Genomic DNA, 26,342 nt, shown 5'->3' on the forward strand with positions numbered 1-26,342 from the left:
AGTTTTGAGGGCACCTTAACAGAGCAAGCAAGTCTGTTGTGAGGGTCTGTAAGATTGGCCTGAGCAGTTTGAGAAACAGTGCAGTCATGCAGGCTCAGTACGGTTATCAGTAGGGTTAGTACAGGGGGTCAGATTCCTAACCCTGCAACCTTTACTATCAAAAGAGACATTTTTATCCCACAAATGAGTACAAAATCTGACGAGCCGCAAAACATATTTGAGCCTTATAATGAAGTATTTCCCCTAGATTTGCTTTCAGGCTTGGTGGTGGGCACCCAGGGGGCACATCTAGGGGGGGGGGGTTCCTCCCCAAGGAAATTTTAAGCGTCAAACACTTTATTTCCTGCATTATGCTGAAGTTTTATGCACCAATTTGTGCTGGATTAGCCTGTCTGCTGCTATCTAGCTGGTTAGCTAGACTTGAATGCCAACATGCCCATTTATTTCAGTAATAAATACATGTATTACTATATAAAAGTAGGCTAATATATTTATGTAGTTATTCATTCCCATAAATGTTTTCTCAAAGCCAGGGAGCCACTGGAGAAGGGATAAGCCGCCTTCAGCTCCTGAGCCGCAGGTTGCAGGCCCCTGGGTTAGGGGGTTAGGGTTAGTTAGACTTATCTGTTCTTGCTATGATCAGCAATAATAGCAGCGGCAGATTGCTGGCTACGGCTTGTTTATATGCCAAGAAAAAAGGTATACAGTAAAAAATCTCACCCGCATCCCATATCGAAACTAGTCATTGGTTGCTTTGCTGGTGAAGGTGGGCTCTGTATGGTAATGTGTTGGACAGGCTCTTCGCTCATTGGCTGAAGCAGGCTCTGTATGGTAATGTGTTGGACAGGCTCTCCGCTCATTGGCTGAAGCAGGCTCTGTATGGTAATGTGTTGGACAGGCTCTTCGCTCATTGGCTGAAGCAGGCTGTCAGAAGCCCTCTCTGCTTCCTGTGTTAGCGTTACCGCCCTCGGGGTGAGAAAGAGAGAAGCTCCGGAGCCGTCGCACCCTTCCAGGAAGAACATATTAGTGTGGGAGCGCCTTCTCAAACACACACGCGTGTGGGTTTCTGGTAAGATTGATTCAAACCAGTTTTTATGTTTGTATGTCTTTCTGTTGAGGGATCGCTTGTGCATGATGTACTCTAGTGCTAGCGTCCCTAGGCTTCATTCTCACCAGCTAGCAAGCAAAGCGAAGCATTGCGATAGATTTGTGTTGCAATTCTACTATTCTAGGTACGTGTTTGTTTAATTATTCCTATGTTGTGTGTTTGAATGAGCTCGCATGGTCTGGGTGATAGTTGGTGAGTTGTGAGTGATTGATTGGCTTTCTAGCGAGCTAATGAGCAACCTAGGAGGGTTAACCAGCTGCTGGCCAGCTAACTGAGCTAGCCTAGCTAACCTCCTTCCTAAGAATCACAATCCCCGCCACTTCCCCTAAACACGTCCACTTCATTACTCTTCAAACATTGTTTTGAGCTCCTGCTTCAACTTCGTACCTTTCCACAGACCTCGTCATTGTGAATGTTGGCTAATGTGAAGTGTTAATTTCGCTGTTGGCTAAAACACCGTCATAGCTTCATACATTTCATTAAAATAGCACGATTGTATTTTCTTGCCGGGTAATAAAATGCTGTGATCTTGCACTTAGGACGTCCTTCAATACAGTCATACAGATGAGTAGCTAGCAGGAGATTCTAGTCATAGATAATGCATGCAAATGCAGCATGTAATAAAGTTACTAGCGCTAGAATCTCAGCCAGGAAGGCTTCAGCCCAGCCCATGGAGGTATAATATAACTGATCCTGGGGGCTTTCCGTCCAGCCCATGGAGGTATAATATAACTGATCCTGGGGGCTTCCGTCCGTCCAGCCCCGACGCAGGGCGCAGTATCACCGGGACGGCATTCCTCTGCATGCCGAGCTACGGTGCGCAGTGTCCGCGGTGCGCACAGTCACCTCCCCGTCTCCTCGGGGACGCGCACAGTCACCTCCCCGTCTCCTCGGGGACGCGCACAGTCACCTCCCCGTCTCCTCGGGGACGCGCACAGTCACCTCCCCGTCTCCTCGGGGACGCGCAGATGGGAGTGGAGCGCGTCTGGCCGTCCTTCTCGGGGACGCGCAGATGGGAGTGGAGCGCGTCTGGCCGTCCTTGTCAGAAATCACAGTCCTTGGTCAGCCCACTGACGAATCTGTAATGACATGTTTTACTACGATGACTAAGTATAACGTGGGGGTTTGCTCACACAATATACGTAGTGGTTGCCACGCATTCAGACTGTTTACATCATAGCTGCAAAGGTTGCGTCTCGTCGTTTCTTAGTAAAAGAAAAAGACATCGTCTTGGTGACTCAGACACACCCCTGATTTGATTATTGTGCAAGGTGTCCTTATGCGTCCTCTTAAAAGAGGGCCTTGCAGTGCCTCTGGTGTTCTTTGAAGGGTGTGTCCCAGACGGAAGCCCAGACCTGAAAAGCAGGTCGTTTGTTTAGCTAAGATTAGCACTAGCTCTCTGAGTAATATGCCCTCCACACTAGCTCTTTGTCACCGTGGTGCTGAAGTTCAGTGCTGACCTGGTGTTTTCGGGCTGGGCCGTTCTGTGTGCCTGAGGTGTCAATAATACCGTGAGGCTTGATAGGGCTGGCTTATGCAATAAGGCAGCGGTGAAATCAGACCTGGGGCCATAAAATTACGATCCGCTCATTACCGTTTGGGCTGGTGTGCTGATGCTGATTATTCTAACTGGTTGGTGTTGTTTACTGGTGTGAGCTGCTGAGGTTGAGTGAGTCCTAAAGGAAGGGGCACTCCCTAAATTCCATCCCCATTACATCATTACATTGACTCTGTGTCTGCTGGAGAGAGAGAGAGGGGAGGGGGGGGGTTGGGCTGGGGGGGGCGTTAATAGACCAGAGCTCTGTAGTTTGTAACCATTTCATTGTGTAGTATGAGGTGAAATAAAAACAAAGTATTCTGAGGTAATATGTAACCATATAGCAACGATCGCTACTCTCTCTCTTTCTCTCTCTCTTTCCCTCTCTCCTTCCCTCCATCTGGTTTCCATCATGTTCTGCCTTTCCCCAACCACACTGGGAGCACCGCAACCAGGGGTGAGAGAGAGAGAGAGAGAGAGATGAAATGATGACAGAGAGGAGGAAGAGAGAACAGGGGGAGGGGGGCAGAGAGAGAGAGGCTAGAGACTGGTCCCATGGGGGAGAGCAGAGCTGGGACGCTCTAAGTATAGCCTGTATCCGGGCTGTTGTGCTCTGCACTATAACATAATAACCCTTCTCCACTTCCTGTGCACGTCTCCACCTCCCATCGCCATGTCCAGCGTGTCCCTGTGATCTTTTACTACGGCGCGGCTGGACCGAAGAAGATCGGGCCGACTTACGGTACCAGCGCCTATTTCCATCTCTAAAAGTCTGTGGAAACAATTTGAGAGATTGAAAAAAAAAAAAAAAAACTTAATTGCAGAACCAACCCGTCTTCAGGGTGGTCCTTCCTAATGGGGCGGTGAATGTTTTGTTTTGTCTTGATTCTCCACTCCATTGGAGGACATCATTTCCGGTCAGGCGGGTCCTTCACCCTATTGGAGATGTAGGCAGTGGCTCTGATTGGTAGCGTCGGGTTTCGGCGCTGTTCTTGCGACGGTTTTCAACGGAGACATCTCCAGATTTCGGAGGCGGAGATCTTGAAACTCTGGTATCGTGAGACTATCCCTCCCTGGCCATGCACAGATCTTTCATTTTCATTCTCTTTTTTTTTTTGTTTCGCTCATGGTAATGTGTAATTCCACATAAGACAGCTATTTATAATTCAAACAACTCATTTGACATATTACATAATTCGAAAAGGAGCAGGAAGAAGGAGCAGGAAGAAGAAAAACATCTTGAAAGTCCAGTTTCTGCTGAATCTGAAAGATGAGTTCGTAGCACATTATCAGCTCATACGATTACTTCAGCCTTGAAAGATGCATGCTGATTATTGTGCGTGCGTGTGTGTGTGTGTGTGTGTTTGCTGACCAACCAGTACAGCGGAGTACTTCCAGGTGAAAGGTGAGCGAGTGCAGACAGACTCCCAGCCATCTGGTGTTGTCCAGGGGGATTAGCAGAGAGTGGAAAAGGAGAAAGGCATTGATCAGACCGCTAATGGATCCGCAGCGTCTCGTCCTCCACGCCCCCTCTGTCTGCACACTGCATCACTCCTGTCTGACTCTCGTCTGGCCTCGACTATGAGGGCTCCTCATTCTCTCAGTGCATATCAAGGTGGTCTGGTCTTGACTATGAGGGCTCCTTATTCTCTCTGCATATCAAGGTGTTCTGGTCTGGTCTTGACTATGAGGGCTCCTCATTCTCTCAGTGCATATCAAGGTGTCCTGGTCTGGTCTTGACTATGAGGGCTCCTCATTCTCTCAGTGCATATCAAGGTGTTCTGGTCTTGACTATGAGGGCTCATTATCTCAGTGCATATCAAGGTGTTCTGGTCTTGACTATGAGGGCTCCTCATTCTCTCAGTGCATATCAAGGTGTTCTGGTCTGGTCTTGACTATGAGGGCTCCTCATTCTCTCAGTGCATATCAAGGTGTCCTGGTCTGGTCTTGACTATGAGGGCTCCTCATTCTCTCAGTGCATATCAAGGTGTTCTGGTCTTGACTATGAGGGCTCATTATCTCAGTGCATATCAAGGTGGTCTGGTCTTGACTATGAGGGCTCCTCATTCTCTCAGTGCATCAAGGTGTTCTGGTCTTGACTATGAGGGCTCCTCATTCTCTCAGTGCATATCAAGGTGTTCTGGTCTGGTCTTGACTATGAGGGCTCCTCATTCTCTCAGTGCATATCAAGGTGTTCTGGTCTGGTCTTGACTATGAGGGCTCCTCATTCTCTCAGTGCATATCAAGGTGTTCTGGTCTTGACTATGAGGGCTCCTCATTCTCTCAGTGCATATCAAGGTGTTCTGGTCTTGACTATGAGGGCTCCTCATTCTCTCAGTGCATATCAAGGTGTTCTGGTCTTGACTATGAGGGCTCCTCATTCTCAATGCATATCAAGGTGTTCTGGAGACAGCAGAGTGCAGCGATTGTGATGAAAGAACTGTGTTCAGAATGTGTGTGTGCGTGCGTGTGTGCGTCTGATCCGAGTCAGGGTATTTTGCAGGTTCTAAGTGTGTGTGTGTGTGTGTTTGTGTGTGTGTGCTGATCCCAGTCAGGATATTCTGCAGGTTCTTTGTGTGTGTGTGTGTGTGTGCGTGCGCACGTGTGTGTTGGTGTGCGTGCTGATCCCAGTCAGGATATTATGCAGGTTCTTTGTGTGTGTGTGTGTGTGTGTGTGTGTTCATGCGTGTGTGTTGGTGTTTGTGTGTGTCTGATCCCAGTCAGGGTATTTTGCAGGTTCTAAGTGTGTGTGTGTGTGTGTCTGATCCCAGTCAGGGTATTGAGCAGGTTCTAAGTGTGTGTGTGTGTGTGTGTGTGTGTGTGTGTCTGATCCGAGTCAGGGTATTTTGCAGGTTCTAAGTGTGTGTGTGTGTGTGTGTGTTTGTGTGTGTCTGATCCCAGTCAGGGTATTGAGCAGGTTCTTAATGGTTTCCAGTCCAGCCTGGCCTCTCCACCTCAGATTTAACTCAAGACCTCAAACGCTGAAATGCTGATCAGCATCAGGTCATGCTTGATGGGACTCATGACTAGTACTTACAAATGGGACCGTGCGTTTGGACAGCATTATATTACTACAGATTTCTTGGAAAGACTGGTTGCTGGCAGCATTGAATAGAACTGCAATAAATTGTATTTTCCTTGAATTGAGTATTCCTTCAGACTGTATCACGGCTATTTAACTTTTGGCACCCAGCTTGACTTGAAAATGCTCAGGCCTGGAAATCAAATAAGTCTACAACAAATCAGTCATCTTCAGACGATCAGAAGCGTCTGAACACTGAATACGACTCTACTACTCTGCTCGCTACCACCCCAGTCTCCCTGAAAAGATTTATTCTTCACTAGTCAGAGCAATCAGCGTCAGTATCACGTAGTTATAACCATCAAGGCTGGCCTTTACAGCTGAATCCATTCAGCGCCCATCAAGGCTGATTATGTGTTATGACCATGCTATTACCCTGTTAGCGGAGTATTACTGTCGGCTTTTATGGGGTGGTGTAATGGAGAATGTGTGAGAGGAATTAGCCCAGCAGAGAGCTCGGAGCCTGGGGAAGGTGATCTGAGGGCGCTCTGTAGAACGGAGAACCGGAGACTGAGAACCGTCGGGTATACCAACCAGAGAGAGGTTGGAGCTGGTTAGTTTTAGAACGCTGTGGAACTTCGGAGAATTCGGGTTTAAAGCATTGACTGCAGTAGCTGCTCTTGCCTACAGAAACGGCCAGTGTCAGAGCTGTGTTGTGTGAGATAGATAAGCTCACACACACACACACACACCCACACACACACACGCACTCACGTGTACACTGTTCTGGGGTTTGGGGTCAGCTGAGGGTGAATACTGAGGTGATGTGATATGACATATCATGTGTTTAGAGGAAAGACCGAGGATGACGTAGGGGGCTTTGTGTGTGTGTGTGTGTGTGTGTGTGTGTGTGTCTCTCTCTCTGTGTGTGTGCATGTGTGTGGAGAGAACATCTGTGGCGTGCTGTGGGGAGATGGGATGGGGAGGCTATGAGGTCATTTGTGGCAGAGTGCATTGTGGGATTGGGACTGGGTGTAGCCTCTGCCTTGCTCTCCAACAGGAGGCACCACACACTCATTGACACACAGTTATCTGACTCTTCACTTCGCAAAATACTTCTCTCTTCTTACGTGTGTCTGCGTTAATCTCCGGCTTTCATGAGTCGTCCTCACGCGTCCAATGTTCTCATCAGGCGCTAATAAGAGCTGGAGCTGGATGAGTCTCTCCACTCACACCACGTTAAAATGGATGAGTCTCTCCACTCACACCACGTTAAAATGGATGAGTCTCTCCACTCACACCACGTTAAAATGAAGGCTTTGTTTTTGTGGCGCATGGGACTGTGACCTTGTTCAGTCCCAGCCTGAGAAAGTCCCTCTCTGGTCCCAGCTGTGTGTGTGAGTGTGAGTGTGAGTGTGAGTGTGAGTGTGAGTGTGAGTGTGAGTGTGAGTGTGAGTGTGAGTGTGAGTGTGAGTGTGAGTGTGAGTGTGAGTGTGAGTGTGAGTGTGAGTGTGAGTGTGAGTGTGTATGAGTGTTTGTGTCTAAGAGAGAAAGCGCTAGGGCCTGTTTACCAGCCCCAGCTGTGGGCAGAGGTCTTTGTGAAAGAGACGTTGTCTAGCTTATAGTGACATTACCCTGTTTGACATCACTAACCAAAATGCTATCTTCCTCTCTGTTCGTCTGTCTGTCCTGTGTGTGTGTGTGAGCAGGTAGCCCCCTACCCTGCCCCTCGGCCTTTCTCTGTAACCTGTAGCCTGTAGCTGGGACCATGGCGCTGTCCTTCAAGAAAGACCTGGACAAGTACAAGGAGCTGGACGAGGATGAGATCCTCAACAAGCTCTCGGAGGAGGAACTCAAACAGCTGGAGACGGCTCTGGAGGAGCTGGACCCTGAGGTTAGGAGGGGGGGCGGGGATGAGAGTTGGCCCTTCTTAAATGAGACAAAGAACCAACACAGGACATGTTGTTCTTGTTAGTATTTAACCTCCAACTCAACCCTCTTCTCCATCTTGAAGTGTGTGTGTGTGTGTGTGTGTGTGTGTGTGTGTGTGTGTGTGTGTGTGTGTGTGTGTGTGTGTGTGTGTGTGTGTGTGTGTGTGTGTGTGTGTGTGTGTGTGTGTGTGTGTGTGTGTGTGTGTGTGTGTGTGTGTGTGTGTGTGTGTGTGTGTGTGTGTGTGTGTGTGTGTGTGTGTGGACTAGATGGTGGTTTTGCAGCTGACTATACTACTAGTCTAAAACAGAGTGTTTATTTGTGAACAGAGGTGTGGTAGGATAGTGTAGTCCTCTCCAGGCCGTGGGAAGCTTCATTTATTTACTATTTGATTGCAGCTCAAGCGAGACAAAGCACCAACACAGTAATGACTGTTTTGCTTGCGTGAGGAACCTCAGTCTCACCTCTTTTTTTTTTTTTTAAAGCATTGGTAATAAAACACTTAACATGATCAAGTGAACGCCACGTCTTCCTTCCCAGAATGCCCTTCTGCCAGCGGGGATGCGTCAGAAGGACCAGACCAACAAGGCAGCGACGGGAGGCTTCAACAGGGAGCGGCTGCTCAACTACCTGGAGAAGGAGGCGCTGGAGCACAAGGACCTGGAGGACGTCGTCCCCTTCACGGGCGAGAAGAGAGGTGTGTTTTTGGGTGCAGGGTTCGAAATTAACACCCGGCAAGTGCCAGATGCGGGTATATTTTTCATTTTGGCGTGTGTATTTTCGATGCCATCAGGTCACGTTTTTTGCAACAAAATATCAGCATTGATGGTTCAGTGCTTAACAAAATATCAGCCTTTGTGGATCATAGACAACATTTGCAATAAAATCTTTTTTTTTTTTTTTTTTTTTTTTTTTGCAATAAAATATCAGCATTGACGCAGCGTGAGTAAGATCAGCCTTGGTGGCTCGTACAGCGCAGTGAGTGCACACGTGTGAAGTAACGGCGCTTAAAAAGAGCTCTCTACTCTCGCTGGATCTGCTTGTTGTTGTGCATCAAACGAAACAAGCTGTAAAATTATTTGGGGTCCATCTCTAGCCTGCAAGGTACAGTTACTAGGCTACTTATTGGCTAGCATTTCCCATTTGACAGGTGAACCAACATACGTAGGCTATTCACAGCAAGCAAAATTGCTGTCATCCAAAGCTATGCTACGTTTTCTGACTGGGACTCGTGACTAGCGTACTAACCGTATTGTTCCAGACAGCGAAACAAGCGTCACATTTATTTGACATTGCTGGCTAGAATAACTAGTGTTGTGAAATACGTTTTAACAACTGGTCAGTTGATATGTTGCACAGCAAACAGCAGGACAATATCATTAGGGCCAGGTTAGGTAGCTAGCAAAGTCAGCTTGCCCAGCTGGTATGGTTTTAGGCTCATTCCTATGGGATAGCTTAGTAGTTTGTTATTTAACAGTGGGTTGGCTACACACATCATAACTTAACATCATATCATAACTTTCAGTGGGGGACAGGACTACAACCCCGCCTGTGCTGTGAAGCTGTGGCACTAGGAATCTACTCTGTTTTTAATCACCACCATAACATGTTATTATGCAGATTAAATGTACTGTATGTTTATGTGACACAAAAAGGCTTTATATAAATGTTGTTTTGGCTGGTTATAAAAAGGTTTGGCGGGCCCAATTTTTCATCTACCAGACATTTGGCTGCTGAGCTAAAAAGTTAATTATGACCCCTGGGTGGGTGTGGCTTAGGGCTCAATAAAATCCATACAGCAATTTCACCTGGCAGCCATATTGGTCAGTCTGACGTAATTGGGGGTGCGGATGTGGAAGTGCCTGTTGACTTCGATGTTAAAAGTTCACTGTAGCCAGCTGCATTCACTCCCATGTATTTCCAAACGCGAAAACAACAGCAGTGAAAAACAATCAGAGTCTGGTAATCATGAGTTTATAACATGACTATATAAGTTATTTTGACTATTTTGATTCTTGAAGAGGTGTTTTTGCAGTGAACTTTTAATATTGAAGTCAACGGGCAATTCCGCATCCGCACCACTAATTATGTCAGACTGACCTGAGGTGATTAAGGCGAATACATCCCAATATTCTTTTCCTTTTTCCTTCTTTCCTTTCCGCGGTACTGATATAATTCAGTCATAGATGCATTATTCGTGTTTTAAATGGATTTAAAATGTCCTTCCATTCCCTCAGGATCTCCTCCAGGGAGCGGGGGAAGGAGTTGTATTCCAGCTGGATTTCCAAATTATGTAGAGTATCGCAATATGTGTTGTATTCTATCGTATTGCAATGTATCGTGATACGTATCACATCGTGAGGTCCTTGCCAATACCCAGCGTGTGTGTGTGTGTGTGTGTGAACAGTATAGAACATCGGGTTAAAAAAAAGGCAACCATTCACGCCTTACTGAGCAAACAGATTGGCTGCGCGTAACCTAGATGTTGTTCTCAGTTTGTGTGGTTCTGGAGGTGAGTGTATTGTATTTCAGAGGTGTTTGAGTTGTGTAACAATCGGCCTCGGGTAAGGGATGCTTAGCTGTGTGTATCTGTGTGTGTGTGTGTGTGTGTGTGAGAGTGACTCACAATGTCATGTGCGTGTGTTGTGTGTAGCTGTAATTACTGCACTCCTGGCTCTACGGGTATTACTAATGCATGTTTACTCTTAAATAACACCGCAATGAGAGGAAGGTGTGTGGGCTGAGCCGAGTGATGAAGAGGAGAGGGGGGTGGGTGGGGGGGCAGGACATGTGATTCCTCACCACGTCCAGGTGTTGGGGCCTAATTAGTCATTCTGCCCGGGGTGCCGTCAGTCTGAGTTCAAGTTCAAAGTTTGATGTACAACTTTCATCGTACGAGTACAACGTGCAGTGAAATATTATTACTAGCCCCTAACTGTGCTTATAAGTAAAGTAAGGTTAAAAAAAAAAGTTCAGCAGAGAGAAGTCAGTTGTAGTCGGTGTGGCGGGGGTCTGTCACCGTGGCCGGGGTCCGTCACCGTTCTCCTGGCTTTGGTCCGGCGCCACCTGGTGTGGACTCGCTGGGGGTGTTGCCCCCACCTCTGATACCCTCCGCTGACTGGACCGCTCTCAGCCGGGCCTGACGGTCCTGCACGGCGCCGCCTCCATGTCCAGGAGGCTCTCAGATTGTATCCGAGGGGACACTCAGAATTTCCTCCGTCGTCTGAGATGATGGAGTCTGCCTTGACTTCCTCACCTCAAGGTCTGTGTTTATAGTCCATGTCAGGTCCTTGGTGATCTGGACATCCTCTCCACTGAGGTCCCATTTATTTTCTAGAGGACTGTAGGTCCTCTCCTGCTTCCTCCCACAGTTCACTAACCGCACTAGCACCTCCTTCATCCTACTGACGTTCTGGTGGAGGTTTTTGTCCTCCAGGCTGGCCTTCTCATCATTGTTGATCAATCAATCAAATCCTTTATTCAACCAGATAGTCATCATTGAGACTAAAATCTCATTTTCAAGAGCGATCTGGCCAAGAAGGCAGCAGAAACAAAGTTACAGCAATAAAAGAAACATAACAACAGACAATACTTTCACAGCAAGAATCAGTTGTAGGGCAAGTCGATCAGGACTACCACAGCTGTATCATCAGCAAACGTGAGACCAGCGCTGTGGGAGACTGGCACTAGATTTCTTAACACCCTCCAAATAGGTGTCCGTTACCAGAGCTGTGGAGAGATGAGCTGATCTGTGCGCCCGGTGCCTGGTTCAGTCTGGGCCCTAGTTCAGTCTGGGCCCTAGTTCAGTCTGGGCCCTAGTTCAGTCTGACCCCCTAGTTCAGTCTGGCCCCTATAGTTCAGTCTGGCCCCTATAGTTCAGTCTGACCCCCTAGTTCAGTCTGACCCCCTAGTTCAGTCTGGCCCCTATAGTTCAGTCTGACCCCCTAGTTCAGTCTGGCCCCTATAGTTCAGTGGGGCCCCTATAGTTCAGTCTGGCTCCTAGTTCAGTCTGGCTCCTAGTTCAGTCTGGCCCCTATAGTTCAGTCTGGGCCCTAGTTCAGTCTGACCCCCTAGTTCAGTCTGGCCCCTAGTTCAGTCTGGGCCCTAGTTCAGTCTGGCCCCTATAGTTCAGTCTTGCCCCTAGTTCAGTCTGGCCCCTATAGTTCAGTCTGGCCCCTATAGTTCAGTCTGGCCCCTATAGTTCAGTCTGGCCCCTATAGTTCAGTCTGGCCCCTATAGTTCAGTCTGGGCCCTAGTTCAGTCTGGGCCCTAGTTCAGTCTGGCTCCTAGTTCAGTCTGGCCCCTATAGTTCAGTCTGGCCCCTAGTTCAGTCTGGCCCCTATTTCAGTCTGGCCCCTATAGTTCAGTCTGACCCCCTAGTTCAGTCTGACCCCCTAGTTCAGTCTGACCCCTAGTTCAGTCTGACCCCCTAGTTCAGTCTGACCCCCTAGTTCAGTCTGACCCCCTAGTTCAGTCTGGGCCCTAGTTCAGTCTGACCCCTAGTTCAGTCTGGCCCCTATAGTTCAGTCTGGCCCCTATAGTTCAGTCTGGCCCCTAGTTCAGTCTGACCCCCTAGTTCAGTCTGACCCCCTAGTTCAGTCTGACCCCTAGTTCAGTCTGACCCCCTAGTTCAGTCTGACCCCCTAGTTCAGTCTGGGCCCTAGTTCAGTCTGACCCCTAGTTCAGTCTGGCCCCTATAGTTCAGTCTGGCCCCTATAGTTCAGTCTGGCCCCTATAGTTCAGTCTGGCCCCTATAGTTCAGTCTGGGCCCTAGTTCAGTCTGGGCCCTAGTTCAGTCTTGCCCCTATAGTTCAGTCTGGCCCCTATAGTTCAGTCTGGGCCCTAGTTCAGTCTGGCCCCTATAGTTCAGTCTTGCCCCTAGTTCAGTCTGGCCCCTATAGTTCAGTCTGGCCCCTATAGTTCAGTCTGGCCCCTAGTTCAGTCTGGCCCCTATAGTTCAGTCTGGCCCCTATAGTTCAGTCTGGCTCCTAGTTCAGTCTGGCCCCTATAGTTCAGTCTGGCCCCTATAGTTCAGTCTGGCCCCTATAGTTCAGTCTGGCCCCTAGTTCAGTCTGACCCCCTAGTTCAGTCTGGCCCCTATAGTTCAGTCTGGCCCCTATAGTTCAGTCTGGCCCCTATAGTTCAGTCTGGCCCCTATAGTTCAGTCTGGCCCCCGGTGAGGTGGAATGTTCCTCTCAACCTCCGTCTGGAGAGGACCGGAGACACTCCTGTGACTGATGGAGGTCAGGGCAGACAGGCACGCACACACGCACACACACACACACACACACACATACACGCACACACACATGCACCCACACACACACACATACACGCACACACACACAGACGCACGCGCACACACACACAGACACACACCCACGGCTGGTTAGAAATATGCCCGGAAACCCTGTCTAGAGGAATTCCAGAGTCATAATGTCAGAGTCCCCTGAGATTCAAACACTCGTCATGTTGGAGAGGAAACCTGAGGATGACAAATTCCTCTTCCTTGACTCTGCTGAAAATAATACTCCTTAGTATACTGTGTGTTCGTGTGTGTGTGGGGTGGGGGGTGGGGGGGGGGGGTGTGTGTGCGTGTGTGCGTGTGTATTTGTAACTTGGAAAGCTCAAATCACTGTGAAGATTTTGTGGAATGCAGCGTATTATTTTCCTTCATTACTCTCAACCCCTGCTGATAAATTATTGCTGTACACACACGCACACACGCAGAGAACACCGAATACACACACACACACACACCGACCGACCGCCGTGCTCTCAGTGGTGGCGCAAAGCTCCCCTCTACCACTCACAGGTTCTCCATCTGCTCTGTGTGGTGATGTACGTTGGGATTGTGGTGTGAAGGACATGAAGAAGTGAGGTGTGATGATGCACTTTCTGTTTTCACCAGGATCAGATCAGTGTAAACGCTCCCAAAAGGGCGAGGCCCGTTCATAGGAAGTGTGCTACAGCTAGCTGCCCGCAAACTGGATTATATATTTGAGCTGTGGGTCAGGATGCAGTTAGGTGAGGGGCGAGAGATATTTTGTGCCTTTGTTGGAGCGCAGGTTGCTTCTCACTTACACTTAATAGAGCCCTCTAATAGAAGCTTCTAGAGAAAGGCAGCGAGCGGTGTGAGCAGTAGCTGGAAACCTCCGCCTGTTGAGAAACAGTCAAGGGCGGCGGCTGGTGCTGCAAGGCTTCGCTTCACTTCCTGAAACGCGCCTTAAACGCAGCCGTGGTCCGTGCGAGCGCGGTCCCCGTGGATTTAGGGTTTTCCCCGCTCTGGACTGACACAAGCCAGACTACAGCTTCCCATCCTGCCGGTCTGGGCAGCCTCTAACAGCCTCTAAACTAGGGTTGCAAATTTCAAGGAATTTCATTAATGGATAACTGTTCACCTTAACAAACGATGGTCGATTAATTGATAAGAACGTCCCGCACCGGACTGCGCTTTGCTCGCTTCATTATTTTGTCTTCTTCCGCTGTGTCATTGAAATTTCCCGGCATCCCATCCCAATTAGCCTTCACTACATGGCGGGGCGCCCTCATGTGCAGTCAGACCCTAAATCATGATTCCATTTCACCCAACTCCCGTTGATAACATTCATTCCCCCCAAAAAAAGTTAAGTTCCATTAACAAGCAATTAATCGAGTAACCAAATCTTTACTTGAGTAAATTCTTATCGGCAATTAATCGAGTCGATTAACTATGAACATCCCTACTCTAAACGCACATGCAGGCTTTCTTTATCCTCTTGGCGCGTAAGTTTCCACGGCGCAGCCGCCTTCCTGTCAGAGCGCCGGGGACGTCCGTGCGGGTTGGGCGGGGTCCCGGGTGGGCGGGGTCGGGCGCTTCGGCGGGGGGGGTATCTCCGGAGAAACCGTCGCAGGATGCCGACTAATGGCTGTGTTTACTGCTCACGGCCTTGCAGGAAGTGCCAAGGCCCCCTTGGAGACCAGCGCTGTGGGAACGAGTTGTGACTGACTGACAGCCGTGGGCTGCAGGGGGTGGGTGGGGGGGCTGGAGAGGGTCGAGGGTACTACTGAAAGGGTGGGGGGGGCAGGGGGGTGCCCCTGTTGTATCTGCTCCCCAGGCCGAGCTAGTCTGTTGCCCCCGGCAGCGCCGTCGCGTTTAGTCTCCAGCTTTTGTTCCGTGACTTCCCCTCTCTCTCTCTCCGCCGGGTTGCCATGGCGACGTCTTGGGTGGTTGACCGCTGGAGTTGAGCCAGGCTCAACTACAGAAAGAGAAAGAGAGAGAGAGACGGAGAGAGAGAGAAAGAGACTAGGTGGAGACAGAAGAGGGTGCAGACAAGCTTGGTCTCTCTCCTCTCCGAGTCTCACCAAGGCCTCCAGCTGGGTTGTGTAAAATGTAGGAGACCCGGTGGACGGGAATAGCAGCAGGCGACTGTAACATGGTGCTGCACTGCACCATTTACCCAGCAGCCCTGTCACGGCGGCGCGAGCATCCCAGCTACTGGGGTTGCCTTGTGACTGTTTTGAAGCCTTTATTTAGGGCTTCAGAGCCTGGCGGAGCATCGGCTGCAGTAGCTGGCTTGTCGGAGGGAGGGAGGGAGGGAGGGAGGGGGAGGGAGGGAGAGAGATATAGAAGGGTAGAAGAGAAGTGAACTCGCTGCAGGGGACAGGAAGTGGAGGGGGAGGCGCTAGCTCAGCGCTGCCCACTACAGGTCACAGTGGCAACCTGTTGGGCCCTGCAGAACTCTGTCTGAGGGGGGAGAGAGAGAGAGAGGGATGGAGAGGGAGGGAGAGAGACAGACAGAGAGAGCACACCATGTTCTCTGCAATACATTTTCATAATTAATTAGCCAAAAAGGTGTTTTGAATAGCTTCTTGTTCCCAACATGCGTGCACACACACACACACACACACACACACACACACACACACACACATACACACACACTTGAAAACAGATAGTTAGGGCTTAGCAGTAATGTGCCTACATCGTGCCTGGGGTGAGAACAACAGGACCCGGGCAGAGGAGTGAGGACGGGGGGGGGGCGGTCTGTGGGAGAACAACAACAAGCTACGCTAGGCTAGGCTAGGCTAACTCTAGCGAACCTGCGATAGGTCAGTAGGATTGCGCAACACACACTCATATCGCACTGCCACCGTTTCTCACTCTCATGCATGTTTAACTACATTCACAGTTAGCTTTGCCTCACTTATCAGCGTTGCATGCAACAACCCTTGAGGCACAAGGCGTTCTCAACGGAACAATTGGTCACATCAGCCTCCAATCGAAGTCTGCTTGCTAGTGATGGTCGTCGATCGCGTAGCCAAACCAGCTACTATGTCGCCCGGGTCGGCCTGTCAGAGACAGCGAAATGGAATGTGAGCTGGTGAGATCAGGAAGGTTCGCCAGGCTATGTTTAACCCCTCCTCCTTTCTGTCTCTCTGTAGGGAAAGCGTTTGTCCCCAAGCAGAGGGCCTTGGAGACGCGCCAGGAGGAAGCCACGACCCTTGACCCGGAATTGGAAGAAGCCCTGTCCAGCGCCACGGACACAGAGCTGTGTGACCTCGCAGGTGTGTGTGTGTGTGTGTGTGTGTGTGTGTGTGTGTGTGTGGTTGTGGTTGTGAGAGAACGAGAGAAAAGGATAAAGAACTCTGTCTCCAAAGGAGATTGTGTGTGTGGGCTTCCTTTCTAGTCCAGCCATAGGAACACCCAAACGCCCACACTAGACCAGGGTTCCTGCGCGAGTGTGAGAACGGTTCCTCGTCTCCTCCTGTCCTCTGCGTCTCCGGAGACAGGAACACACTGGCTCCTTTCACATTCACTGTCTCTTTCCCGTGTGTGTGTGTGTGTGTGTGTGTGTGTGTGTGTGTGTGTGTGTGTGTGTGTGTGTGTGTGTGTGTGTGTGTGTGTGTGTGTGTGTGTGTGTGTGTGTGTGTGTGTGTGTGTGTGTGTGTGTGTGTGTGTGTGTGTGTGTGTGTGTGTGTGTGAGAGAGAGAGAGACAAAGTTCATTGAGCAGAAGAATAGGCTGTTGTTTGCTATAGTCTTGGGTTTTAGCTACTCTTCATTCATCGACTGCTGGATGCTGAACCCGTGTCAGACACGATGTTCTCCCCTCAAACCGGCGTGGACCTGTACTCTCTCTGTCTAACGGGTTAGGGTTAGCCGGGTTAGGGTTAGGGTTAGCCGGGTTAGGGTTGGGGTTAGCTGGGTTAGGGTTAGGGTTAGCCTGCTTAGGGTTAGGGTTAGCCTGCTTAGGGTTAGGGTTAGCCTGCTTAGGGTTAGGGTTAGCCGGGTTAGGGTTAGCCTGACGTGGATGTGCTTTGTTTCCAGCCATCCTGGGGGTCCACACGCTGGTGACCAGCACTGCGACCTACGATGGGACCGGCGGTAAAGAGGGGTTCAACAGTGAGTACAGCTACACCAGCACACACCTATAGCACTCACACCTATAGCACTCACACCTATAGCACTCACACCTATAGCACTCACACCTATAGCACTCACACCTATAGCACTCACACCTATACACTCACACCTATAGCACTCACACCTATAGCACACACACCTATAGCACTCACACCTATAGCACACACACCTATAGCACTCACACCTATAGCACACACACCTATAGCACTCACACCTATAGCACTCACCTATAGCACTCACACCTATAGCACTCACACCTATAGCACTCACACCTATAGCACTCACACCTATAGCACTCACACCTATAGCACTCACACCTATAGCACACACACCTATAGCACTCACACCTATAGCACTCACACCTATAGCACTCACACCTATAGCACACACACCTATAGCACTCACACCTATAGCACTCACACCTATAGCACACACACCTATAGCACTCACACCTATAGCACTCACACCTATAGCACACACACCTATAGCACTCACACCTATAGCACTCACACCTATAGCACTCACACCTATAGCACTCACACCTATAGCACACACACCTATAGCACACACACACACCTATAACACACACCTATAGCAGCAACACACCCAGTGTTTCCCATCCATGGTTTTTATTCTGGCTACAATGAAGTCGTATTTCATTGTAGAGCTGACCGCCACATTCTGATTTTATTTTATTTTCAATTTAAAATGGGTGAAATCACATTTCACTGTAGAGCTGATCACAGCGTGTTGATTCATTCAGCCCCTCCGTGGCCCACTTCTCTCTCGCTCTCGCTCTCTCTCTCTCTCTCTCTCTCTCTCTCTCTCTCTCACACACACTCACACACACAACGGAGCCGTCTGTGAACAGCCCCTCCCCTCTCCGTGAACAGTGCGCTCAAAACATGAATGGATTGTTGTGACCAGACGACTGGCAAAACTCCTGAATAGAATCAATCCGGAGTTGGTTAGTCCAGATGGTTAGTGTCACGAACACCTCTGCACAAGTCTGTCCAAAACTGATGCATTCAATTAACTCTGACAAGTCAGTTCGTTCCCCAACGCTGTCATTCTCGGGCACACAACTCTTCAAATAAGTTAATAGCAAGCAAAAGACTGGGCGACTTGTAGCAAGGAGCATGGTCGGCAAAGTTTGGTGCCAGCGCGCGTCTGTGAGGCAGGCAGACAGAGCAGCAGAGAGAGAAAGTGCAAGACAACATTTACTTGGGCTAAATAGAAAATCAATTTTCTTAATTTCACCAATAGGCTTACTGTTCAGTTTTGAAAATCGATTACTGTACCAGCAGTCAAGGCCAAGATACACTTTTATATAGGAAAGTGAAGTGTTTTGTATATCTTTATATTTTTATATTATACAATACAGGCATATCCCCCCCCCCCCGCCAATACCTCAAATATAATCTAATTCTGTGGGAAACACTGCACATCTATAACAGCAACACACACCTATAGCAGCAACACACACCAATAACAGCAACACACACCTATAGAAGCAACACATACCTATAGCAGCAACACACACCTATAGCATCAACACACACCTATAGCATCAACACATACCTATAGCAACACACACCAATAACAGCAACACAACCCTATAGCAGCAACACACACCTATAGCATCAACACACACCAATAACAGCAACACAACCCTATAGCAGCAACACACCTATAGCATCAACACACACCTACTGTATAGCATCAACACACACCTATAGCAGCAACACGCCAATAGAAGCAACAGACATCTATAGCAGCAACACACACCTATAGCACACACACACCAATACCAGCAACACACACCTATAGCAGCAACACACACCTATAGCAGCAACACACACCTGTAGCACACACACACCAATACCAGCAACACACACCTATAGCAGCATCACACACCTATAGCAGCATCACACACCTATAGCATCAACACACACCTATAGCAGCAACACACACCTACTGTATAGCATCAACACACACCTATAGCAGCAACACACCTATAGCAGCAACACACCAATAGAAGCAACAGACATCTACAGTATAGCATCAACACACACCTATAGCAGCAACACACACCTATAGCATCAACACACACCTATAGCAGCAACACACACCTATAGCATCAACACACACCTATAGCATCAACACACACCTATAGCAGCATCACACAGCAACATGAGGCGCAGCCCCAGGGTCCTGAGGTGTGCTGGTGTCTCCAGACCCTAACCCTGAGCGTGTGCTGGTGTCTCCAGACCCTAACCCTGAGCGTGTGCTGGTGTCTCCAGACCCTAACCCTGAGGTGTGCTGGTGTCTCCAGACCCTAACCCTGAGCGTGTGCTGGTGTCTCCAGACCCTAACCCTGAGGTGTGCTGGTGTCTCCAGACCCTAACCCTGAGGTGTGCTGGTGTCTCCAGACCCTAACCCTGAGGTGTGCTGGTGTCTCCAGACCCTAACCCTGAGCGTGTGCTGGTGTCTCCAGACCCTAACCCTGAGGTGTGCTGGTGTCTCCAGACCCTAACCCTGAGCGTGTGCTGGTGTCTCCAGACCCTAACCCTGAGCGTGTGCTGGTGTCTCCTGACCCTAACCCTGAGCGTGTGCTGGTGTCTCCAGACCCTAACCCTGAGGTGTGCTGGTGTCTCCAGACCCTAACCCTGAGCGTGTGCTGGTGTCTCCAGACCCTAACCCTGAGCGTGTGCTGGTGTCTCCTGACCCTAACCCTGAGGTGTGCTGGTGTCTCCAGACCCTAACCCTGAGCGTGTGCTGGTGTCTCCAGACCCTAACCCTGAGGTGTGCTGGTGTCTCCAGACCCTAACCCTGAGCGTGTGCTGGTGTCTCCAGACCCTAACCCTGTGCTGGTATCTCCAGATGTGATCAAGGGGGAGAAGATGAACCCTGTGTTCGACGAGCCTCCCAACCCCACCAACGTAGAAGACACCCTGCAGAGGATAAAGAGCAACGACAGCTCCCTAACAGAGGTCAACCTCAACAACCTCAAGGTACATGGCGCACACACACACACACACACACACACACACACACACACACACACACACACACACACACACATGCGCACACACACATGCGCACACACACAAAGTGTGACCCTCACAGTTCTTTTTTCTCCACGAGTCCATGCTATTGTGACATTTTTTCCTTCCTTGTTTTTGGCTCACACACACACACACACGCACACACACAGTGTGACCCTCACAGATCTTTTTTCTCCATAAGTCCATGCTGCTGTGACATTTTTTTTTCCTTCCTGGTTTTTCCAGAACATTCCCATTCCCACGCTGAAGGAGTTTGCCAAGGCCATGGAGAGCAACACACACGTGAAGAAGTTCAGTCTGGCGGCCACCAGGAGTAACGACCCCATAGCTGTGGTGAGCGTGTGTGTTGTTCGTTCTGTCGTTATGTGTAAAGACAAAAGGTGACCGAGCTTTTGCGGTGGCGGCCCCCAAGCTGTGGAACAGTCTGCCACTGCAAATAAGGGCCCAGACCCTAGAAGATTTCAAGTCGTATTTGAAGACTCGCTTGTTTTCATTGGCTTTTGAGGCTTGTTAGGCCGTGCATCCCTAGTCGTGTTGTGTTTGTTTATTGTATTGAATGTTGACTTTTACTTTATATTGTATTTTGTATTTGTCTTTTTATATTGTAAAGCACTGTGGTGCAACTTTGGTTGTTAAAAGTGCTATATAAATAAAGTTGACCTTGACCTTCAGTCGGGGTTATCTGTAACACATAACCCACGCTTGGTTTGAGGAAAGCGTACCCCAACTAAGCACTAACACAGCCCCCCCCCTCCCCCCGTCTGCTCTCTAGGTGTTCGGTGAGATGTTGAGGGAGAACCATGCGTTGCGTTCTCTGAACCTGGAGTCCAACTTCATCACTGGCGCTGGGGTTCAGGTCCTAGTGGACGCTCTGAGAGACAATGACACGCTCACAGAGATCAAGATAGACAACCAGGTACCACTAAGCATTAACACACCAGAGCATGTGCTTTTACATTACATTATATTACATTACATTACAGTCATTTAGCAGACGCTTTTGTCCAAAGCGACTAAGAATAATTGCATTTAACGTAGGAAAGGCCAATGTACTACTACTCGCCAGAACTCACAAGTGCATCTTCTTTCTAAAACAAGTGACTAAGAGCATAATCTAGTGCTGAAGGCAAAGTGCAAGAATAGCAATCTTTATCGTGCCAATGGCCATCTCTCTTACACACACTCACACACACTAACCTGTGTGAGTAGATCTTAACGTACGTGTGTGTGTGTGTGTGTGTCAGAGGCAGCAACTGGGTACTATGGTAGAGATGGACATTGCTAAGATGCTGGAGGAGAACAACGGCATAGTGAAGTTTGGGTACCACTTCACCCAGCAAGGCCCACGGTCCAGGGCTGCAGCCGCCATCACCAAGAACAATGACCTGGGTAAGACACGCACGCACCGTTACACACACACACACACGTACTGTTACACACACACACACACACAGTTACACACACACACACGCACACACGTACTGTTACACACACACACACACACACACACACGTACTGTTACACACACACACACACACACACACACTGTTACACACACACACACACAATACTGTGACACACACACACACTGTTACACACACACACATACTGTTACACACGCACACACGCACACACACGCTTTCTGTTACACACGCACACACACATACTGTTACACACACAAATCCAGTTTAATCCTGTTCTTTCAGGGTTGTTTCCTTGGATTTCTGTGTTTCCTTGGGGAAGAAAGTCAGTCTAATATTACCCATGCTTAGATCTGTCCCACTTCTTCCTCGACATGGGTCTCGGCCTCCTCCCATTGTGAAGCTGTGGCCCTGTGCTTCACCTACACTGGCTGGTGGAGTCTTCTACCCTGGCTTCTTCTACCGCTGTGCCCTCTGGTCATGGGACTGTGCCCTCTGGTCATGGGACTGTGCCCTCTGGTCATGGGACTGTGCCCTGGCCCAGAGGGCTGGCCTCAGTGCCCCCTTCTCTCTGGCTCTCTGAGCTTCAGGTCGGATGCATGGGTTTGACCATGTGTTCCCATGGCTGGACACGCTACTCTGATCATGTGTCACACATTACTTCCTCCTGTGCACAGATGCCGTTCACCAGTTCACCATAACAGTTTGACTTGATGAGTTATCTCCCCGAGTGTGAACTTTAACTGCTTATGGATGGTTTGGATGCGTTGCAGTTCGATCACTCACACTAACAGCAACAATGCATAGGAATGGGTTTGAGCACAAAAGGGATAGGTTAACAGTTACGTTGTCTTCATGACCACTAACAGGATTTGAGATGGTTTTAGGGTTGTGCTTCGTGGATGTGGATGAGTCTTCCTCCATTTTGTCCTTGTCTTGTTCTCACCTCCTTTCTCTCTCTCCTTCCCTCTCTCTCCTCTCTAGTCCGCAGGAGACGAGTGGAGGGGGACCTGTAGGGACGGCGCCAGTCGCGTCTCTCAGCCAATCTCGTCGTCTCATCTCACCGCGTGGAATAATTTCAGCCAATCCCCTGGTCTCATCTCACTGTGTGAAATCATAGTCTTGTGCCAAACTGCAAAGCAAGGCGCCCTCAACCACAATCAACATCTGAGAAAAAGGGAACAAACTGGAATTGCCCTCTCCCATAATATACATGTTCATATTTTTGTTATTGTTATTATATTACGGTTATTATGTTATGTTATTATTACGGCTGTAAATCGGTTATTTTTATGTTTGTCTTTTTTTTTTTTTTTTTACTTTGTCTTTTTTCTTTTTTTTACTATGCCTACGGCAAGATGAAAAGGACAAAACACACGACCAATGCACCATTGACAGAAACATAGGCATGTAACCATGGACTAAACACTGAAGGTTTCCAGAAACATAGACATGAACTAAAACCCTGCGGATTTCCTAACCCTTTACTGTGATGATAACGCTGTAGGGCCCCATGCTGTAAATATGGTTCCCTAGAACTAGTCTAGTGTAGAGTGGGCTGGGTGGTGTGAATGGGGGACCCCCTGCTCATGTCAGTTAACCAGGCTGAGCTGGTCCTGTTTAGTGTGGGAGAACCCAGACTGACAGGTAGCCCTCTAGGGACCCTCAGTCCACACATGGCCTGTATGTAGAGCAGGTAATGTCTCAGTCAGCCCAATGGCCTGCAATCTGGAAACGGCAACATGAGACAGACAACAAAGACCTGCTGCTGGAAGGGCTAATTGTTAGTTTAGCTGGCTGTTAGCATAGTTAGCTGTTAGCTTAGCTGGCTGTTAGCATAGTTAGCTGTTAGTTTAGCTGGCTGTTAGCATAGCTAGCTGTATGCTTAGTTAGCTGTAAGCTTAGCTGGCTGTTAGCTTAGCTGAATGTAAACTTAGCTGGCTGTTAGCTGGCTGGTTGGGTATTGTGTGCAGCAATGGCTCATTATTAAGGTGCTGTGGGGAGAAAAGGCACTACTGCTGGTCTTATTCCTCTGAAACTGAGGTGTAGGTACATATTAATAGCCCCCCTGAGCAAAAGTGCATAAAGAATTTGAAAGTCTTAAAATTATGTTTTCTTTCAGCTGCAGCTCTTGTTTTGGAACAGTTCAGAGTGATTTTGATTCTCAAAAGGTGCATTTTCCCCATAAATGGGAAAAGGGAAGTAGGCGTTGATAGATAATGTCCAACCAAATGAGAGGGTTTGTACCCGGATATGGGAACCTGTACATATTGAGGAAGCATTGACCCGACTCTCTTCTGTCTTCCCGTTGGTCTGAAATTTCAGCTCAACCAATGGGCTTCTCTTATACTGAACCATGCCAAAGACTAACATATGCAGCACTATACATAACAAACCTCTTATGAGTCTGGGTCTGTCCTTTAGATCATACAGTAGTTCCCATCTAGTTTTAAGGAGGAGGGAGGGCTTCAACTGATTAATACTTGTACAGAAGAAAAAAACAGCACACACTAATGTTTTGTGTATAAATTCCCCCTATCTTATGTCACCACAATGACTTGTTTTAATTGGCTATAGTAACCAAATCAGTTCCAAATGTTGAATCTAGGAGAATCTGCTGTAGGCTTATATAGATTGGTCTTCACACACACACACACAGACTCTTGAAGCAGGGTCTAGCAGTGGCATGCTACTTTCGTTATGTAAGAGGTGCTCCCAAACTCAACTGGATTTCCCAGGGACCACTAGTCTGGAGAGAGGCACAGTTAGGACCAATGAGACAGCTTTTCTGTGTTGTCTCCACATTAACTCTGTTAATTGTATGTGTTGTCCTGGTGTAAAATAGATCACTTGTTATTGTCTTGTTTTTATTGCCCATCATGCTCATGTTTCTTTGATCTTGGGGGTGTGTGGAAAAGTAAGGATGCACGGATATGTCTGCCTTCCATCGGTATCGATATTCGCCTTGTTGATCGCCATCGGCCTATCGGCAAATAAGGTGACGTTCACCGATGGCAGTGGCAGATGTTTATCTGTTGTCACATTTACCTAAAAACAGTTTTTTTTTTAATAATGTTTTCTGTTTTCCTGCCCCCCCCCCCAATTTTTTTTTTTTTTTTTTTAAATAACAAAATAAACTTAAATAAACATTATTTTAAACATGACTATCGGCCCAGAATTCTGCAATTGATGCTTCCTTTTAAAAAAACACTAACTCTTGAGTCCTTGGATGTGAGTTGTGTATCGCTGCGCAGTGCTGTGGGGTTAACTGTATATACTACACTATCACGTTACTTTCTCATACTCCATCTTGTGCTAGTTGGTTTTTACATTATTGTGCTTCGCTGGTGGATAAAACAGAAGGCTTTTTTTTGTTGCTGTGCCCTGTTGATATTCTGTGGTCTTATAATGTGTAACGTATTGGTATTACTGTGATAGGTGGCTATCGGTTATCACACAGAAAAGACACTGAAATACAAGCCACTCACTGCTGGGGATTTTTGTACCATTCCGCTCCCAAGTCTGAACTGAGGAAAGATACTGTCCTATTGTGAACCACAAAACTAGCTAAAGGCACTGTTAAATATAAGACGTCCTCAACAATAAATGTTTTTACAGACTCCTCCTCTGCATCTTCACTCTGGGCTGTGTTCACTTCACTGACACTCAAACCTACTATTGCAACTGTTCATTGTAGAACAATTGTGAAAACTTATCGCACATTAGTGTCCATTCAGCAAGGTAGAGAAGAAGTTCTACTTTGTTCTAGTCAGTGATTATTCAATCATGTCTGAGCTGGGCTGTCCTTCACATAGTGACTTCAAGACTGGGTGTGTTCACCCCAGGCCTCCTTCACATAGTGACTTCAAGACTGGGTGTGTTCACCCCAGGCCTCCTTCACAGAGTGACTTCAAGACTGGGTGTGTTCACCCCAGGCCTCCTTCCCAGAGTGACTTCAAGACTGGGTGTGTTCACCCCAGGCCTCCTTCACATAGTGACTTCAAGACTGGGTGTGTTCACCCCAGGCCTCCTTCACAGAGTGACTTCAAGACTGGGTGTGTTCACCCCAGGCCTCCTTCACAGAGTGACTTCAAGACTGGGTGTGTTCACCCCAGGCCTCCTTCACATAGTGACTTCAAGACCGGGTGTGTTCACCCCAGGCCACTTCTAAGGGCGTTCCCATGACGACGGCGATAAGGGCAGGCCTTTCCATAGGCTGATGCAGGTGTTGTGTTTATACGTAACGATAATTAGATCCAGTTTCTGGGATTGTTTGCACATGCCTGGAGGATGATGTCATGTGACTGCATCCCTCCCTGCGCTTCCTGTGCCAGAGTTACGGCGAAACCACCGCTGTTTTAAACCCACCGCTGGCCTCCGAGCCCCTCTGACTGGCCAGAGACATTAATGACTCATGTATTTCCACTCCCCGAGGAGAGGGAGGGGAGGGAGAGAGAGAGAGAGAGGGAGGGGAGGGAGGGAGGGAGAGAGAGAGAGAGAGAGAGAGAGAGGGAGGGAGGGAGAGGGAGGGAGGGAGAGAGAGGGAGGGAGGGGAGGTAGGGAGAGAGAGGGAGGGAGGGAGGGAGAGAGAGAGAGAGAGGGAGGGGAGGGAGGGAGAGAGAGAGAGAGGGGAACAGCTCATATGAGAAAAGCAGCTTTGTGTCATCACTGGCTTTGTGATCATCACTCCAGGGCTTGATTTCAACAGAAGAACTGGTACTGAAACCCAAGTCTGAGGATTTGTTTGCTATGGATATCAGACTTCTCTGGGTTTCACAGTTCAGTTACACCGAGGATAGACCTGTCCCCAACCACAGATTTAGGATTAGATTACAGCTCTCCTCTTGTGTCAA

General features: G+C 48.7%; 1 protein-coding gene across 1 annotated transcript; it reads left to right on the top strand.

Annotated features, from left to right (window-relative positions):
• Nucleotides 1–956: 956 nt before the first annotated feature.
• Nucleotides 957–25,096, top strand: tmod2 (tropomodulin 2). The gene is made up of 10 exons (XM_084437102.1): nucleotides 957–1,069; nucleotides 7,377–7,561; nucleotides 8,137–8,293; nucleotides 16,021–16,143; nucleotides 16,905–16,979; nucleotides 19,884–20,014; nucleotides 20,294–20,401; nucleotides 20,841–20,984; nucleotides 21,313–21,457; nucleotides 22,474–25,096. Exons 2-10 carry the CDS (start codon nucleotides 7,436–7,438, stop codon nucleotides 22,503–22,505), a joined length of 1,041 nt encoding a protein of 346 aa, XP_084293228.1. The 5' UTR covers nucleotides 957–1,069; nucleotides 7,377–7,435; the 3' UTR covers nucleotides 22,506–25,096.
• The last annotated feature ends 1,246 nt before the right edge of the window (nucleotides 25,097–26,342 follow it).

This window comes from Borostomias antarcticus (genome assembly GCF_949987555.1).
Source record: "Borostomias antarcticus genome assembly, chromosome: 4".
NCBI classification, from domain to species: Eukaryota; Metazoa; Chordata; class Actinopteri; order Stomiiformes; family Stomiidae; genus Borostomias; species Borostomias antarcticus.